This window comes from Hypanus sabinus, chromosome 16, assembly GCF_030144855.1.
Source record: "Hypanus sabinus isolate sHypSab1 chromosome 16, sHypSab1.hap1, whole genome shotgun sequence".
NCBI classification, from domain to species: domain Eukaryota; kingdom Metazoa; phylum Chordata; class Chondrichthyes; order Myliobatiformes; family Dasyatidae; genus Hypanus; species Hypanus sabinus.
Window position 1 is genome coordinate 53,161,620 of NC_082721.1, and position 15,986 is coordinate 53,177,605.

Here is a 15,986-nt window from a genome sequence, read left to right on the forward strand (position 1 = left end):
TTGTCTACAAGGTCAGAGCCATCTCTATTTCCTGAAGAGACTGAGGTCCTTCAACATCTGCCGGACGATGCTGAGGATGTTCTACAAGGCTATGGTGGCCAGTGCTATTATGTTTGCTGTTGTGTACTGGGGCAGCAGGCTGAGGGTAGCAGACACCAGCAGAATCAACAAACTCATTCGTAAGGCCAGTGATGTTGTGGGGGTGGAACTGAACTCTGATGGTGGTGTCTGAAAAGAGGATGCTGTCCAAGTTGCATGCCATCTTGGACAATGACTCCCATCCACTCCATAATGTACTGGTTAGGCACAGGAGTACATTCAGCCAGAGACTCATTCCACCGAGATGTAACACTGAGCGTCATAGGAAGTTATTCCTACCTGTGGCCATCAAACTTTACAACTCCTCCCTCGGACACCCTGTGCCAATAGGCTGGTTCTGAACCTATTTCCACTTGGCTTGATTAACTTATTATTTAATTATTTATGGTTTTATATTGCTATATTTCTTCACTATTCTGGGTTAGTGCAGCTGTAACGAAACCCAATTTCCCTCGGGATCAATAAAGTATGTCTGTCTGTCTGATCTCCATTAGCTAACTCAACTAACAGCTACAGAGGTTCATATCTCTTTCCCTGGAACAGATGCTCCAACTGATCATCACTGATCTAGGATGGAACCTTCTCCCAGATAGGCTGACTGAAATTCTGCCTTAACATACCCATCATCCAATGTCTGTAGCTATGGGACAGGTTTCTATTCTGCTGACCACCCTCATCCAGGATCTAACCTTGGATCATCTTACTTTATACTTAAGACGTGGTGGTGAACCGGTATTTATGTATTTATCCTGTGATCAGCATGTAAATGGCATCACAAAAAGGCAGGTAGTACCTCTACTTTCTTAGATGTTGGCACATTTGGCATGTCTTAGAATCATAGAGACATAGCAAACATAGCCCTTCGGCCCACAATGTTGTGTTGACCATGTAACTTACTCAAAAAGTTGCCTAGAATTTCCCTACCACATAGCATCATAGGCATCCGTTAGTCTTGTGAGACCATGGATTTGCACCTTGGAAGGTTTTTCCAGGGCACAGGCCTGGGCAGGGTTGTATGAGAGACTGACAGTTGCCCAAGCTGCAAGCCTTCCCCTTTCCATGCCACCGATGTTGTCCAAGGGAAGGGCACTAGGACCCAAGCAACTTGGCACCAGTGTCATCGCAGAGCAATGTGTTGTTAAGTGTCTTGCTCAAGGACATAAACATGCTGCCTCAGCTGAGGCTCAAACCAGTGACCTTCAGGTTACTAGTCTGATGCCTTGTCCACTAGGCCAAGTGCCAACACAGATTCCCTACCACATAGCCCTCTATTTTTCTAAGCTCTGTGTACCTATCTAAGAGTCTCTTAAAAGACCCTATTGTATCCCTCTCTACCACTTTTGCTGGCAGTTTTCCACACACTCACCATTCTCTGTGTGAAAAACTTACCTCTAACAACCCCCTTGTACCTACTTCCAAGCACCTTAAAACTATACCCCCCCTTGTGTTGCCCTAAGAAAAAGCCTCTGGCTATCCACATGATCAATGCCTCTCATCATCTTATACACCCCTACCAGGTCACCTCTCATCCTCCATTGCTCCAAAGAGAAAAGGCATAGGTCACTCAACCTATTCTCATAAGATATGCTTTCCAATCCAGGCAACAGCCTTGTAAATCTCCTTTGCACACTCTAAAAGTTTGAAAAACTTCTATAAATGCACAATGGCCAACATTGGAAAAGCCTACAAAAATAATGGTTACAGTCCAGTCTATCACAAGGAAGTCCCTCCCTACTGTTGTGCATGTCTACAAGCAACACTGCCATATGAAAGCAATATCTATCATCAAGGACTCCCACCGTTCAGGCTATGCTCTGTTCTTGCTGTTGCCATTGGAAAGGCACAACACCAGGTTCAGAAACAGTATTAATCTTCAACCATCATGCTCCTGAACCAGTGTGAATAATATCAATCACCCTCAACAATGGACTCACTTGCAAGAACTCTACAACTTAAGTTCTCAGTATATTTATTTACTCATTAATCATTATTATTATCTGTTTTTTCCATTAGCACAGATTGTCTTCTCTTGCACATTGGTGTTTATTTATGTGTAGACTTTCACTGATTCTATTGTATTTCTTTATTCTACTGTGAATGTCTGCAAGAAAATAAATCTCAAGGTAGTATATGGAATATATGTACTTTGATAAATTTACTTTGAACTTTAATGATTTGAATGTGACTTCCAAATGAGATCACGCAGGAACCATTACACTTGCCTCTCCGTTATTTCTTTCTCCAGACTGGCACTTATTTCAAATATTCAGTCATTGTGGTGATATGCACTGATCAATAATACCATCCTTGGTAAGGATCATTAATCTGGGACCTCAGAATGAATGTTTGGCCAGGCTAATTGTGTTCATTTGGATTTTCTAGTATCCAAAGACAACTTGGACAACAGCACCATGGTTCCCGTCATGGGGATCTGTTCGGCCACAGGTGTGGGAGAGGTAGCAGGTTCAAGATGCCTCCCTGAACTCCAGAGGGAAGTTAGCCAGTCTGCTTTGTGTGAAGCGTGGAAAAAACCCTGGAGAGCGAAACATAGCAAGGGGACAACCACGTACAGTAGCTGCTGGCTGTGGGTGGGGATCAAATGAGATATTGGTGAGCCTCCAGGAGTAGCAAACCACACACAAATTGTGAGAGAGCAGAATGCAAAAGTCAAAGGAACTTACCACCAATATGGGTCTTGGCCCAAAATGTCTACTGGGGGAATTGCGTATTCATTTCCATACTTGCTGAGTTCCTTAGCATTTTGTGCAGATTTCCAGCATCTGTGGAATTTCTTGTGTTTACCAACAATATGTGGATATGATCGATACATGGGGAAGATCGACTGAATGCCTGATGACATGTTTACCGAGGTTGTGAACAGATTTCACTGGAGGGTAGAGACAGATCAGACAGAGACAAATTATTTCCATTGGAGCAGGGGTCAAAAATAATAAGACATGAGATTGGAAAAGGAATCTAAATTGGGGCTAAAATGAGATCTTCCAGTGAGTGTGTTAATGAGAATGGTTGGAGGGAGAAAGCATGAACATAAGAATGTAAAAAGTATGAAATGAGGGCAGTTGGTGAATGAGAACACAAACAACAAATGTTGGGATGTGTGTAGCCAGAGGACTGGAGCAGGAGAAACTGAAGCAGTACCACAGACAACTTTCAACAGAAGGTGTCATTTATGATGTGAACACAGAAATCAGGTTTCCTAAAGTGACAATAGGTCTGCAGGGCAGCATCAACTGGTAAGGGGTTGTTCCTCAGGGCCAGATTATAACAGCACAGAAGGCACAGGCAGAGAGGGAACAGGGTGGTAAAGTATTAATAATAAGTATAGTGTCATGAATTGTGCCACTTACAATGGTAATTGGACCATACATTGGAGTTGGTTCCTTGAATAAAGAATGTTTAATGACAGTTTACCTGTTATTTTCTGACATACAGTCATTATTACAGCGATGAATGTATGAACTTGGTGGGCTGAAAGGCCTGTTTCTGTGCTGTACCACCCTATCCACCTGTGATGCCATTTTCACAGAACCATGGACTTGGACCATGAGGTCCTGCAGACAATTTAATGCTTAATGCAGCAGCTTGAAATGAACATTGTTTCAGTCTCTTGAACAAAAATGCTTTCTCTTTTATTGCAGGTTGTTCCATCGCTATCGAGACCTAGCTCCACAGCTTGTGCCTCTCGATTATAAGGATAATCCTGATGTGAAAGTCCCTTATGAACTGATCGGCAACATGCCAGAGCTAAAGGTATTTGGGTGTACCAGTCAGGTGCCCATCCCACTGAACCGCATCTCAAAACCCAAGGGTTGCAAAGTCAAGCCCCAAATCTACCTAACCCCAACATCTGTAACCCTATCCTGACTTCACATTAATCCTAACACTAACCCTAACTAATCCTAACGTTTCCAAACCCTAACTAACTTTAACTCTATCTAACCCAAGCACTCTCTAACCTCAGTGCTACTTCATGAACTCCAATCCTACCTATTGAGACTTTTCAACATTTGATACGTTTCTATGAAATATCCCTTATTTCTTCTGAATTTCAATGTGTACAGGCCCAGAGCTATCGAACGCTTCTCATATGATAAACCAGCCTTTCTCAATCTTTTTACCCTGGATATGGCGAGAGCTGGATAATTGAATACGCAATTGGCTTGATGGCAGGAAGCAGAGGCTGATATTGACAGGTTGCTTTCTTTGCATGGAGTCCAGTTCTCTGTCCAGTGCTATTTGGATGAGAACATACAAGGCATAGTTAGTAATTTTGCATATTACACTAAATAGGTAGTGCCCTTGACAGTGATGATAGGTATCAGAATTTACAGAAGGATCTTGATCAGCTGGATAAGTTGGCCTAGGAATGGCAGATGGAGTTTAATATGGATAAGTGCGATGAATTGCATTTTGTGAAGACTTTCACAGTGAATGGAATGGCTCGAGTGAGTGTTGTAGACCATAAGACCACAAGATATAGGAGTAGAATTAGTCCATTGGTCCATCGTCTGCTCTGTCATTTCATCATGGCTGATCCATTTCCCTCTCAGCCCTTATCTCCTGCCTTCTCCCCATAAACCTTCATGCCCTGACTAATCAAGAATCTATCAACCTCTACCATAAACGTGCTTAAAGACTTGGCCTCTACAGTCACCTGTGGTAACAAATTCCACAGATTCAGCATTTTCTGGCTAAAGAAATTCCTCCTCATTTCTGTTCTAAAATGATGTTCCCTTGTTCTGAGGCTGTGTCCTCTGGTCTTAGACTCCAACATCATAGGAAGCATCCTCTCCAAATCTACTCTATTGAGGCCTTTCAACATTTGATAGGTTTCAATGAAATCCCCCTTATTTCTTCTGAATTTCAATGTGTACAGGTCCAGAGCCATCAAATGTTTCTCATATGATAAACCAGCCTTACTCAACCCTTTTGCCCCAGAAGACCTGTCAAATAATTTTCAGATCCCTGGGAACCCCTGTGTAAAAATTACTATATTTACAGCTTAAGGTATGTTAGTGTGATCAGTAATTGTAGATACAATAATCCAAAAATCATTCTTAATGAATTTTTAGCCAATTTTTCTTGAAAAGAACGCTTAGATAAGCTTAGCTTATATTTCTTGAAATTAATCTCTTTCTTTCCCTTTCATAAATTTTAAAAACTCATAAGGTAAACATAACATGAATATAAGGAAGGACAGGTCAATGACTGGGTACAAGTGCAGACAGAACAAAGAGTTAAATTGTACCACAGAAGCAAAATTCAGGAAGGCAGAGGCAGTGGTGTGGCTCTGTTTGTACGAGGTGGAATTACATCTTTAGAAAGAGGTGACATAGAGAATGTTGAATCTTTGCTCACAAACCTTTAACCTTTGGAGTTAAGGAATTGCAAGAGTTAAAAAAAATTATGGAAATCATAGATAAGCCTCCAAACAGTAGCCAAGGTGTGGGATCCAGATTGCAAAGGGAGCCGGAAAAGGCATGAAATAAGGGTAATGTCACAATTGTAATGGGGGTCTTAAATATGCAAGGGGATTGGGTGTCGGATCGCAAGAGAGGGCAATTGTTGAATGCCTATGAGATGGCTTTTTAGAGCAGTTTGTACTTGAGCCTACTCGGGGAAAGGCCAACTTAAATTGGGTATTGTGTAATAACCCTGATTTTATTAGGGAGCTTGACATAAAAGAACCCTTAGGAGGCAATGATCATAATATGATTGAATTCATACTGCAATTTGAGAAGGAGAAGCTTAAGTCACATGTATCAGTATTGCAAGGGAATAAAGGGAGTTACAGGGGGATGAAAGAGGAGCTTATCTAGGTGGATTAGAGGAGTATAGTCATAGGGATGGTGGCAGAGCAGAGATGACTGAAGTTTCTGGGAATCGTTCACAAGCTGCAGGATAGAATTGTTCCAGAGAAGAAGTAATTCTTAAATGACAGGTGTAGTCAACCGTGGCTGACAAGGGAAGTTAAGGACAAATAAAAGCCAAGGAAAGGGCATATAAGGTAGCAAAGTGAGTGGGAAGTTGGAAGTTGGGAAGCTTTTAAAATCCAACAAAAGGCAACTAAAAAAGCTCTAAGAAGGGAAAAGATGAAATATGAGTGCAGACTAACAAATAGTATAAAGCAGGATACTAAGAGTTTTTTCTGTTATATAAAGAGTAAAAGGGAAGTGAGAGTTGATATTGGACCACTGGAAAAATGATGCTGGTGAGGTAGTAATGGGAGACAAAGAAATGGCACATAAACTTAATGAGTACTTTGCATCTGTCTTCACTGGAAGGCACTATCATTGTGCCAGATGTCCATGAGTGTCAGGGAGCAGGAGTGAGTGCCATTGCCATTACAAAGGAAAAAGTGCTAGGCAAACTCAGAGGTCTTAAAATGAGTCACCTTGGCCAGATGGACAACATCCCAGAGTGCTGATGGAGGATGCTGAAGAATTAATGGAAATATTGATCATGATCTTTCAAGGATTACTTGATTCTGGCATGGTCCCAGAGGACTGGAAGATTGCAAATGTCACTCCACTCTTTAAGGGAGGAAGGCAAATGAAATGAAATTATAGGCCAGTTAGCCTAACCTCAGTGGTTGGGAAAGTGTTGGAGTCCATTATTAAGGATGAGGTTTCGAGGTACTTGAAGAAGAATGATAAAATAAGTCAGTCAGCATGGTTTCTGTAAAGGGAATCTTGCCTGACAAATCTGTTAGAGTTCTCCAAGGAAGTAACAAGCAGGGTGAACAAAGGCGAGGCAGTGGATGTCATTTACTTGGATTTTCAGAAGACATTTGATAGGGTGCTACACATGAGGCTATTTAAGAAGATAAAATTCTATGGAATTACAGGAAAGATACTGGCCTGGATAGAGTAATGGCTGACCGGCAGGAGGCTGTGTACGAATGAAAGGGGCCTTTTCTGGTTAGCTGCTGGTGACTAGTGGTGTTCCTCAGGGGTCAGTATTGGGAATGCTACTTTGCACATTGCTTGTCAATGATTTGGATAATGATTTGGTTGGCTTTATGGCAAAGTTTGCAGATGATACAATGATAGGTGGAGGGGTAGGTAGTGCTCAGGAAGCAATGTGGTTTCAGCAGGACTTGTACAAATTGGAAAAATCGGCAAAAAGGTAGCAGATGGAATACAATGTTGAGAAATGTATGATAATGCATTTTGGTAAAAGGAACAATAGTGCAGACTATTTTCTAAATGGGGAGAAGGTTCAAACATCAAACATGCAGAGGGACTTAGTAGTCCTTGTGCAAGACTCCCAGAATTTACAAGTTGAGTCTGTGATAAAGAAGGTAAATGCAATGTTGGCATTTATTTCAAATGAAATAGAATATAAAAGCAAGGGGGCAATGCTGAGTCTTTATAAGATGCTATTCAGGCTGCACTGAATATTGCAACAGTTTTGGGCCTTATATCTCTGAAGGGAGATGTTGTCATTGGAGAGAGTCTAGAGGAGATTCACAAGGATGATATGAGGGGCATTTGGCAGCTTTGGGTTTGTACTCACTGGAATTTAAAAGAATATGGGAGAATCTCATTGAAACCTACCAAATGGTGAAAGGACGAGATAGGGTGGATGTGGAGAGAATGTTTCCTGTGGTGGGGTTATCCAGAATTAGAGGGCACAGCCTCAAAACTGAGGAGCGACTTTTGGAACAGAGGTGAGGAGGAATTTTTTTAGCCAGAGAGTAGTCAATCTGTGGAATACTTTGCCTCAGACTGTAAAGGAGGCCAAGTCCACGCATACATTTAAGGCGGAAGTTCATTGTTTCCTGATCAGTTGGGGCCTCAAAGGATATGGCGAGAAGGCAAGTGTATGGGGTTGAATGGGATCCAGAATCAGCCTTGATGAAATGGCAGAGCAAGCTGAATGGCCTAATTCTGTTCCTACGTTTTATGGTCTTTGATCTTATAATAAATTTCTGTCAAATAACTGGCTTAAGCCAAAATAGAATTTAATTTTTCTAGAAGTAGGCTGGGTAGATTTATTTTAAATAAAGATTGTAAATTGATTTTAATTAATGCTAATTAATGTAAACAACAGAAAAATTTATTGACAATGTTGAATAGTAAAGTTTCTAAAAATCATAAACCAAAGCAACGTGGATAAAAATATAGCTTAAGACACAATTTTATACAATACTTTGAAAAACATTTTCCTACTAAGTGATATGATTTGGCTCAAATATAGGCCTAGCATATGAAACCCGTGCTTGTTTTTTGCTGCATAAGTATTCAGTCCTAGGTCAAATTTGAGATAAGCACACACAGATTTCACTTTCAACTGAAATGAGATGATTTCTATCCTTGCTCTTGATGCTTGTTAAACAAGAAAAAGCTTGCTCATTGATGCACCATCAATAACTTTCAGAGATGTGAGGCGAGATATAGGCTTTTATTGGCTGGAAGAAAGAACAAGCAGCAATTGACCACCACACTACATCCTGGAGACTGAGGCTGGGGCTCAGTCTCCAATCGCCTTTATACTGGGTCCATGGGAGGAGTCACGGTCAGTGGGAGGAGCCACAGGAGCAGTCAGCGGGGGTGGGGGGGGCGTGTCCAGACAGGTATATGTAGTTCACCACATTCACCCCCCTTTGTTTTAAAAGAGAGTCCCCATGGGGTGAAGTTTCTTACAAGTATATTTACAGGTTAAGTCTATCAGGTAGTCGAATCTGTCGCTGCGACCTATGTAGCACCGGCTGTGATTGCACCGGAGACGGTGGTTGTGCTGGTTCCGGCCTGACTGGAGGTGTCAGCCCACTAGGCGTCAGTGATCCCTCATACGTGTGTGAGCCGCCTGGTATATGCTTGTGCGAGACGCCCGGTATAGGAGTGTCGTGAGGAGTCTGTGTAGGGTGCACAGTGTCACCTCGGGTACAGGGTTCATAGTTACCGTGGAGTGTTCTGGGTAGTGGTCTGCTGCTCCTACGGGTGCAAGGTCGCGGACAGAGACCGTGTCCTCCCGCCCATCAGGTAAGACCATATAGGCATACTGGGGGTTCGCATGCAGTAGGTGAACCCTCTCAACCAGCGGGGAGTATTTATTGGTCCTCGCATGTTTCCGGAGCAGCACTGGCCCTGAGGATGTCAGCCAAGCCGGTAGGGTGGTCCCAGTGGCAGACTTCCTGGGAAAAGAAAATAGGTGCTCATGAGGGGTGGCATTGGTGGACGTACATAACAGGGAGTGGATAGAGTGGAGTGCCTCGGGGAGGACCTCCTGCCATCGAGAGACCGGCAACCCTTTTGACTTAAGGGCTAAAAGTGTGGCCTTCCACACTGTGGCATTCTCCCTCTCCACCTGTCCATTACCCTGGGGATTATAGCTCGTGGTCCTACTAGTAGCAATGCCCCTAGCCAGCAGGTACTGGTGCAGTTCATCACTCATAAAAGGAGGACCCTCTATCACTGTGGATATAGCAGGGATATCCAAACAGAGTGAAGAGCTGGTGCAGGGCTTTTATGACAGACGTGGCAGTGGTGTCGAGCAGGGGATGGCAAAGGGGAGTACTCGTCGATAATGTTGAGAAAGTAGACATTGCAGTCGGTGGAGGGAAGGGGGCCCTTAAAGTCAACACATAGTCGCTCAAAGGGGCGGGTGGCCTTGATAAGTTGCGCCTTTTCAGGATGGTAGAAGTGCGGTTTGCACTCAGCACAGACTTGGCAGTCCCTGGTCATCGTCCTGATGTCCTCAAGGGAGTACGGCAGGTTCTGGGCTTTCACGAAATGGTAAAATTAGGTGACTCCCGGGTGGCAAAGATCTGCATGGAGGGCGTATAGCTGGTCGAGCTGTGAACTGGCACACGCTCCCCGGGATAGGGCATCAGGGGGCTCATTGACCCTTCAGGAGGCTTGACCAGGCACCGTCATAATGGGGGACCCATTGGGCGTAATAGGAAAAGAAGCCCAGGCACCGTCTGAGGGCTCTGAGGGTGGTGGGAAGAGGGAGTTCTAAAAGTCGGGATCAGGGCCAATGACCCCATTCTCCATGACATACCCAAGGATAGCGAGTCGGGTGGTTCCGAACACACACTTGTCCCTGTTATAAGTCAGGTTCAGGGCTTTGGCCACTTGGAAAAATCGGAGGTTGGCGTTGTGATCCAACCAGTCTTGACCACAGATGGTGATGTTATCCAGATAGGGAAATGTGGCCTTCAGTTGGCACTGGTCCACCATCTGGTCCATTTCCCTCTGGAAGACAGAGACACCATTTGTGACACTGAATGGGATGCGCAGGAAGTGATAGAGCCTGCCTCGAAGGTGGTCCTCTGAGCAGATGGGGAGCTGGTGATAAGCGAATTTCAGACCTATTGTCGAGTACACTTTGTATTGAGCTATCTGGTTGACCATATCCGCGATGCGGGATAGGGAGTACGCATCAAGCAGTGTGAAACTAATGATGGTCTGGCTATACTCCACGACCATTCTATTTTTCTGCCCGGTCCGAACAACAACCACTTGGGCCCTCCAAGGACTTGAGCTTGGCTCAATGATCCCCTCCCTGAGCAGCCGCTGCACCTCCGACTGAATGAAGGCCCTGTCCCCTGCACTGTACCTCCTGCTTTTAGTTGCCACAGGTTTACAGTCAGGGGTCAGGTTGGCGAACAATGGTGGGGGAGGGATCTTGAGGGTGGAGAGGCTGCAAGTGGTGTCAGTAGCGCAGCTGTTGGCATGGTGCTGGGTGGGATGTGTGGGTCAGTCGGTGTGTGTGTGTGGTCAGTAGTGGGGTATATGACGAAGTCCCACAAAACTGAGGATTCCTGACAGTGAATGGTGGGAGGGGCCCGTCATATGCCATAGTCACACTTTTTAGGTGGCTCTGGAAGTCCAGCCCCAATAGCACAGGCACGCACAGTTGAGGCATGACCAGTAGTGCAAAGTTCCGATAAGTTCCGATATTCTGTGCCCTGCACCACCAATGTCGCTACACAACCCACCCGGATGTCTGTGGAATGTGACCCAGAAGCCATGGTGACCCTCTAGCTTACCAGCCGTGTCACGAGTCCGCAACGTTGCACCGTGTCCGGATCAATAAAACTCTCAGTGCTGCCCATGTCAAACAGGCAGCTAGTCCTGTGCCCCTCCACCACGATGCCCATCATTGACCTTGCAAGCTGGTGTGGGGCGCTTTGGTCGAGGGTTACGGAGGCCAGAGTTGAACCGCTGTCTTGGTGCCTGATAAGCACCGGTGAGTTGGGGGCAGGGCGAGGTGGCGCTGTCAAAGATGGTTGCTCCCATGTCTCACACGAGGTGGGCAGGCAAGATGGTGGCCCCCATGCCTCGCACGAGGCGGGCAGGAAAGATGGCAGCAACCAAGATGGCTGCCCCCATGCCTCACACGCGGCACTGCCCGATCCCGCTCGTGGTTTAGACTTACAGACCTTGGCGAAATGGCCCCTCTTTCCGCAGCTGGAGCAGGTCGCTTCTCGGGCCGGGCAGTGTTTTCGGGGGTGCTTTTCGAGTCCGCAGAAGTAACACTCCGCGGACTTGCGACTGGCAACAACTGTGGTCAGTTTCGGGGAGTTTGTGGACTCGCGACTGGCAGCGGCGGCGGGGTCTGCAGCGACCATGGAATCGGCGGGGGATTGTGCGGCTGGTCAGCGTTGTGCAGAGCAGCCTCTAGCGTGTCGGCCGTCTCGATCGCCGAGCGTAAGGTAAGATCGGCATTTTCCAGCAGCCGCTGGCGCACGTACACTGACCTGATCCCCGTAATGAAGGCGTCTCTTACCAGCAGCTCTGAATGTTGTTCCGCCATCAGTCCCTTGCAGTCACAAGTTCGCACGAGTGTCTGTAGGGCTCGGAGAAACTCGGCACTTGACTCGCCGGGTTGCTGCCGCCGCGTTGCTAAGCAATGTCTTGTGTAGACAGTGTTCACCGGCCGCAGGTGCTGTCTTTTAAGGGCATCCAGTGCCCCTTGGTAGGTCGGCAGGTCTCTGATAAGGGAGTAAACTTTCGGGGTGACCCTCAAAAGGAGGATTCTGTGCATAATTGTGGGCTCAGTCACTGGAATCTGTTCCAAGTATGATTGGAAGCATGCAGGCCAGAGTTCAAAGGCAAGAGCTGCTTCTGTGTCTTGAGGATGAATGTCCAATTTTTCCGGACGTAAAATGCTTTCCATGTTTTAAAACTTCCAGCCAATAAAATTGATTCACCATCAATAACTCTTGGAGACATGAGGCAAGATATAGGCTTTTATTGGATGGAAGAAAGAACAAGCAGCAATTGACCACCACACTGCATCCTGGAGACTGAGGCCGGGGCTCAGTCTCCAATTGCCTTTATACTGGGGTCAGTGGGAGGAGCCACAGGAGCAGTCAGCAGGGGGGGGGGGGTGTCCAGACAGGTATATGTAGTTCACCACACTCATACACGTAAGAAGTTGAAAACTGCAGCAAAATGTTCATTGCTTTCCTATGAATGGCAGGATACTCTTCTTTCACAGAAATCCAGAACTTGTTCAGGGGCAGGTCAAATGAGGCCTCACCAGTGCCTTACAAAGCTGGAATATTACATCCTTGCTTTTATATTCACATTCTTTTGAAATGAATGCTGACATTGTATTTGCCCTGCTCACTACCGACTGAAACTGGTTGCCTAGCCCTGCCATTTGAGAAGACCTTCTGTTGGACATATCTATCCTGTGCCTTGTGAACTATTCACAGAACCTTCAGCCACACTGATCTGCCATCATCCCTGCCAGTATCCTCCTCCAATCCATCTGGGCAAGCTCCTCTCTCATGCCTCTATAATTCCTTCTATTCTATTGCAATACTGATATATGTGACTAAAGCTTCTCCCTCTCAAATTGCAGCATGAATTCAATCATATTAAGATCACTGCCTCCTTAAAGGTTCCTAATAAGATCTGGGTTATTATGCAACACCCAATCTAAGATAGCCTTTCCCCGAGTAGGCTTAAGCAAAAGCTGCTCTAAAGAGCCATCTTGTAGGCGTTCAACAAATTCCATCTCTTGCGATTTAACACCAACCTGATTTTCCCAATCCTCTTGCATTTTGATGTCTCACATTACAATTGTAACATTATCCCTGCCTTTTCCAGCTCCCTTTTCAAACTCAACCCCACATCTTGGCTAATATTTGGAGGCCTATATATGATTCCCATAATATTTCTTTTACCCTTGGTGTTTCTTAACTCCACCCACAAAGATTCAACTGTCTCTGATCCCATGTCACCTCTTTCTAAAAATGTAATTCCATCTCTTACGAATAGAGTCACACTACCACCTATGCCTTCCTGACGGTCCTTTTGATACAAAGCATCTCCTTTGATGTTAAACTCCCAGCTACGGCCTTCTTTACCAACCAATCTCTAATTGTGCCATGTGTTTGTTCCTTATTCTAATTGCTACGTGTATTTAAATACAGCACCTTCAATCCTGCATTCTTCGCCTTTATGAATTTTGCCTCTCTGGTACAACTTAACTCTTTGCTCTGTCTGCAGATGCACCCAGTCATTAGCTTGTCCTTCCTTACATTCATGTTACACCATCTGGCTCATCCTCAGCTCTATCATAGTGGCTTGCATCCCCCTGTCATATTAGTTCAAACCTCTCTCAGCAGCTCTAGCAAACCTGCCTGCTAGGAGATTGGTCCCCCTCAAATTCAAGTGTAATCTGTCCCTTTTGTACAGGTTGCAGCTGCCCCAGGAGAGGTCTCAATGATCCAGAAATCTGAATCTCTGCCTCCTGTTCCAATTCTTCAGCCACACATTTATCCACCACCTCACTCTATTCCTATACTCACTATCGAGTGGCACAGGCAGCAATCCTGAGATTACTACCCTTGATATCCAGCTTCTTAGCCTCCTTCCTAATTCCCTGTATTTTGATTTCAGGACCTCCTCCCTTTTTCTATCTTTCTCATTGGTACCAATATGTACCACAACCTCTGGCTGCTCACCCTCCCATGATGCATCCAGAAACATCTCGGACCCTGGCAGCTGGGAGGCAAACTGCCATTTGTGTTTCCTTTTTGTGTCTGCAGTATCACCCATGTCCCCCTAATTATAGAGTCCCCTATTACAGCTGTCATTCTCTTCCGTTTCCTGCCCTTCAGAGCCACAGGTCCAGACTCAGTGCCAAAGGAACTGTTACTTCCACCAGATGGAGTACTTATTGTTGAGGGAGACAGCTACAGGGTTAACATTCTGACATTCTGTTTTCCCTCTCCTGACAGTCACCCACATCTTTACTACTGTTTGGGGGTCTGTATATAACTCCCGCCAGGGTTTTTTTTATGTTTGCAGTTTCTGAGCTCAACTCACAATGATTCTACACCTTCCAATCCTATGTCACTTCTTTCTAATGATATGATTTCACTTTTTTACCCACTACCTCTGCCTACCTACGTGTCCTTTTGATACAATGTGTATCCTTGGACATCAAGCTCCCAACTATAATCTTCTTTCAGCCACGATTCAGTGATACTCGCAACATCATACATGCTAATCTATAACTGTGCTATGAAAGTTCATCTACTTATTTCGTATATTGCATGCATTTGCATATAACATCTTCACTCCTGCATTCTGCAGCCTTTTTGATTTTATCCCCTTTTACATTGCAACTCATCCCATTGACTGCAATTTTGCCCTATCAGCAGCCTGCCTCTGTTTGTAAATTGACTACTCCATCCTCAGCCCTGCCATTCAGTTTCTTATCCCCCCCCCCCGCCAAATTAGTTTAAACTCTCCTAAACAGCTCTAGCAAACCTTCCCACAAGGATATCTGTCCCCTTTGAGTTCAGGTGTAAACCATCCCTTTTATACAGGTTGTACCTCCCTTAGAAGAGATCGAAATTTGAACCCCTGTCCTCTGCATCAGTTCCTCAGCCATCCATTCATCTGCCATATCATTCTATTCTTACACTCACTGGTGCATGGTAAGGGTACCAATCCAAAGATTACTAACCTGGAGGTCCTGCTTTTCAGCTTTCTACCTAGCTCCCTAAATTCTCTCTTCAGAAACTCTCGAGAACTGTGTGTCAGACATAGTTATAAGCAGCATTAGGGCCCCACAAAGGACTGTATTGTCTCCCTTCCTGTTTACACTGTATACCTTAGACTTTAGGTACTACACTGAGTCATGTCATCTGCAGAAATTCTCTGATCACTGAGCAATAGTTTGGTGTAGAAAGGGAGGACTGGAGGATGAATACATGGCCCCAGTTGAGGATGTTGTCAAATGTGCAAACTGAATCATCTGCAGCTCAACATCAGTAAGACAAAGGAGATGGCAATGGATCAACACAGTCTGTGTACAAGAAGGGCCAGAGTCACCTCTACTTCCTGAGGAGACTGAGATCCTTAGGAGTATGTAGGCCTCTCCTTCACATGTTGTCTGCTGTCCATATAACCATATAACAATTACAGCATGGAAACAGACCATCTCGGCCCTTCTAGTCCGTGTCACCAGTACAATCGTCTATGCGGTGGTGTGCTGGGGCAATGGCAGCAACATGGGTGATGCCAACAAAGTCAGTAAACTGATTAGAAAAGTTGGCTCTGTAATAGGAGACAAACTGGACACATTGGAGGCTGAGGCAGAACAAAGGGCCCTACGGAAAATCCTTGCAATTTTTCATCCTCTGCATGCCACCTTGGCTGAACAGAGGAGCACTTTAATAATAAACTAAGCCAACAGCGCTGCTCCAAAGAGTGCTATACGAAGTCATTCATATCCTTGGCCATTAGGCTCTATAATGACTCAACCTACTGTATAGCCAGGGAAGTGATGACCCTTTGCTGTTTGACTGTTTGTGGTACCTTATTTTTTATTTTTTTACTTCTGTTCTGATATTTATATCTGTGCATTTGTAATGCTACTGTGACTCTAAA

General features: G+C 45.0%; 1 protein-coding gene across 2 annotated transcripts in view; it reads left to right on the plus strand.

Moving 5' to 3' along the window:
- Positions 1 to 15,986, plus strand: part of LOC132406313 (calcium and integrin-binding family member 3-like) — an 80,797-nt gene that overhangs the window by 45,221 nt on the left and 19,590 nt on the right. For both annotated transcript variants that reach the window (XM_059991813.1, XM_059991811.1), the window contains one exon: positions 3,759 to 3,870. In XM_059991813.1, the coding sequence (XP_059847796.1) occupies positions 3,759 to 3,870 (112 nt within the window). The remainder of the gene's footprint in view (positions 1 to 3,758; positions 3,871 to 15,986) is intronic.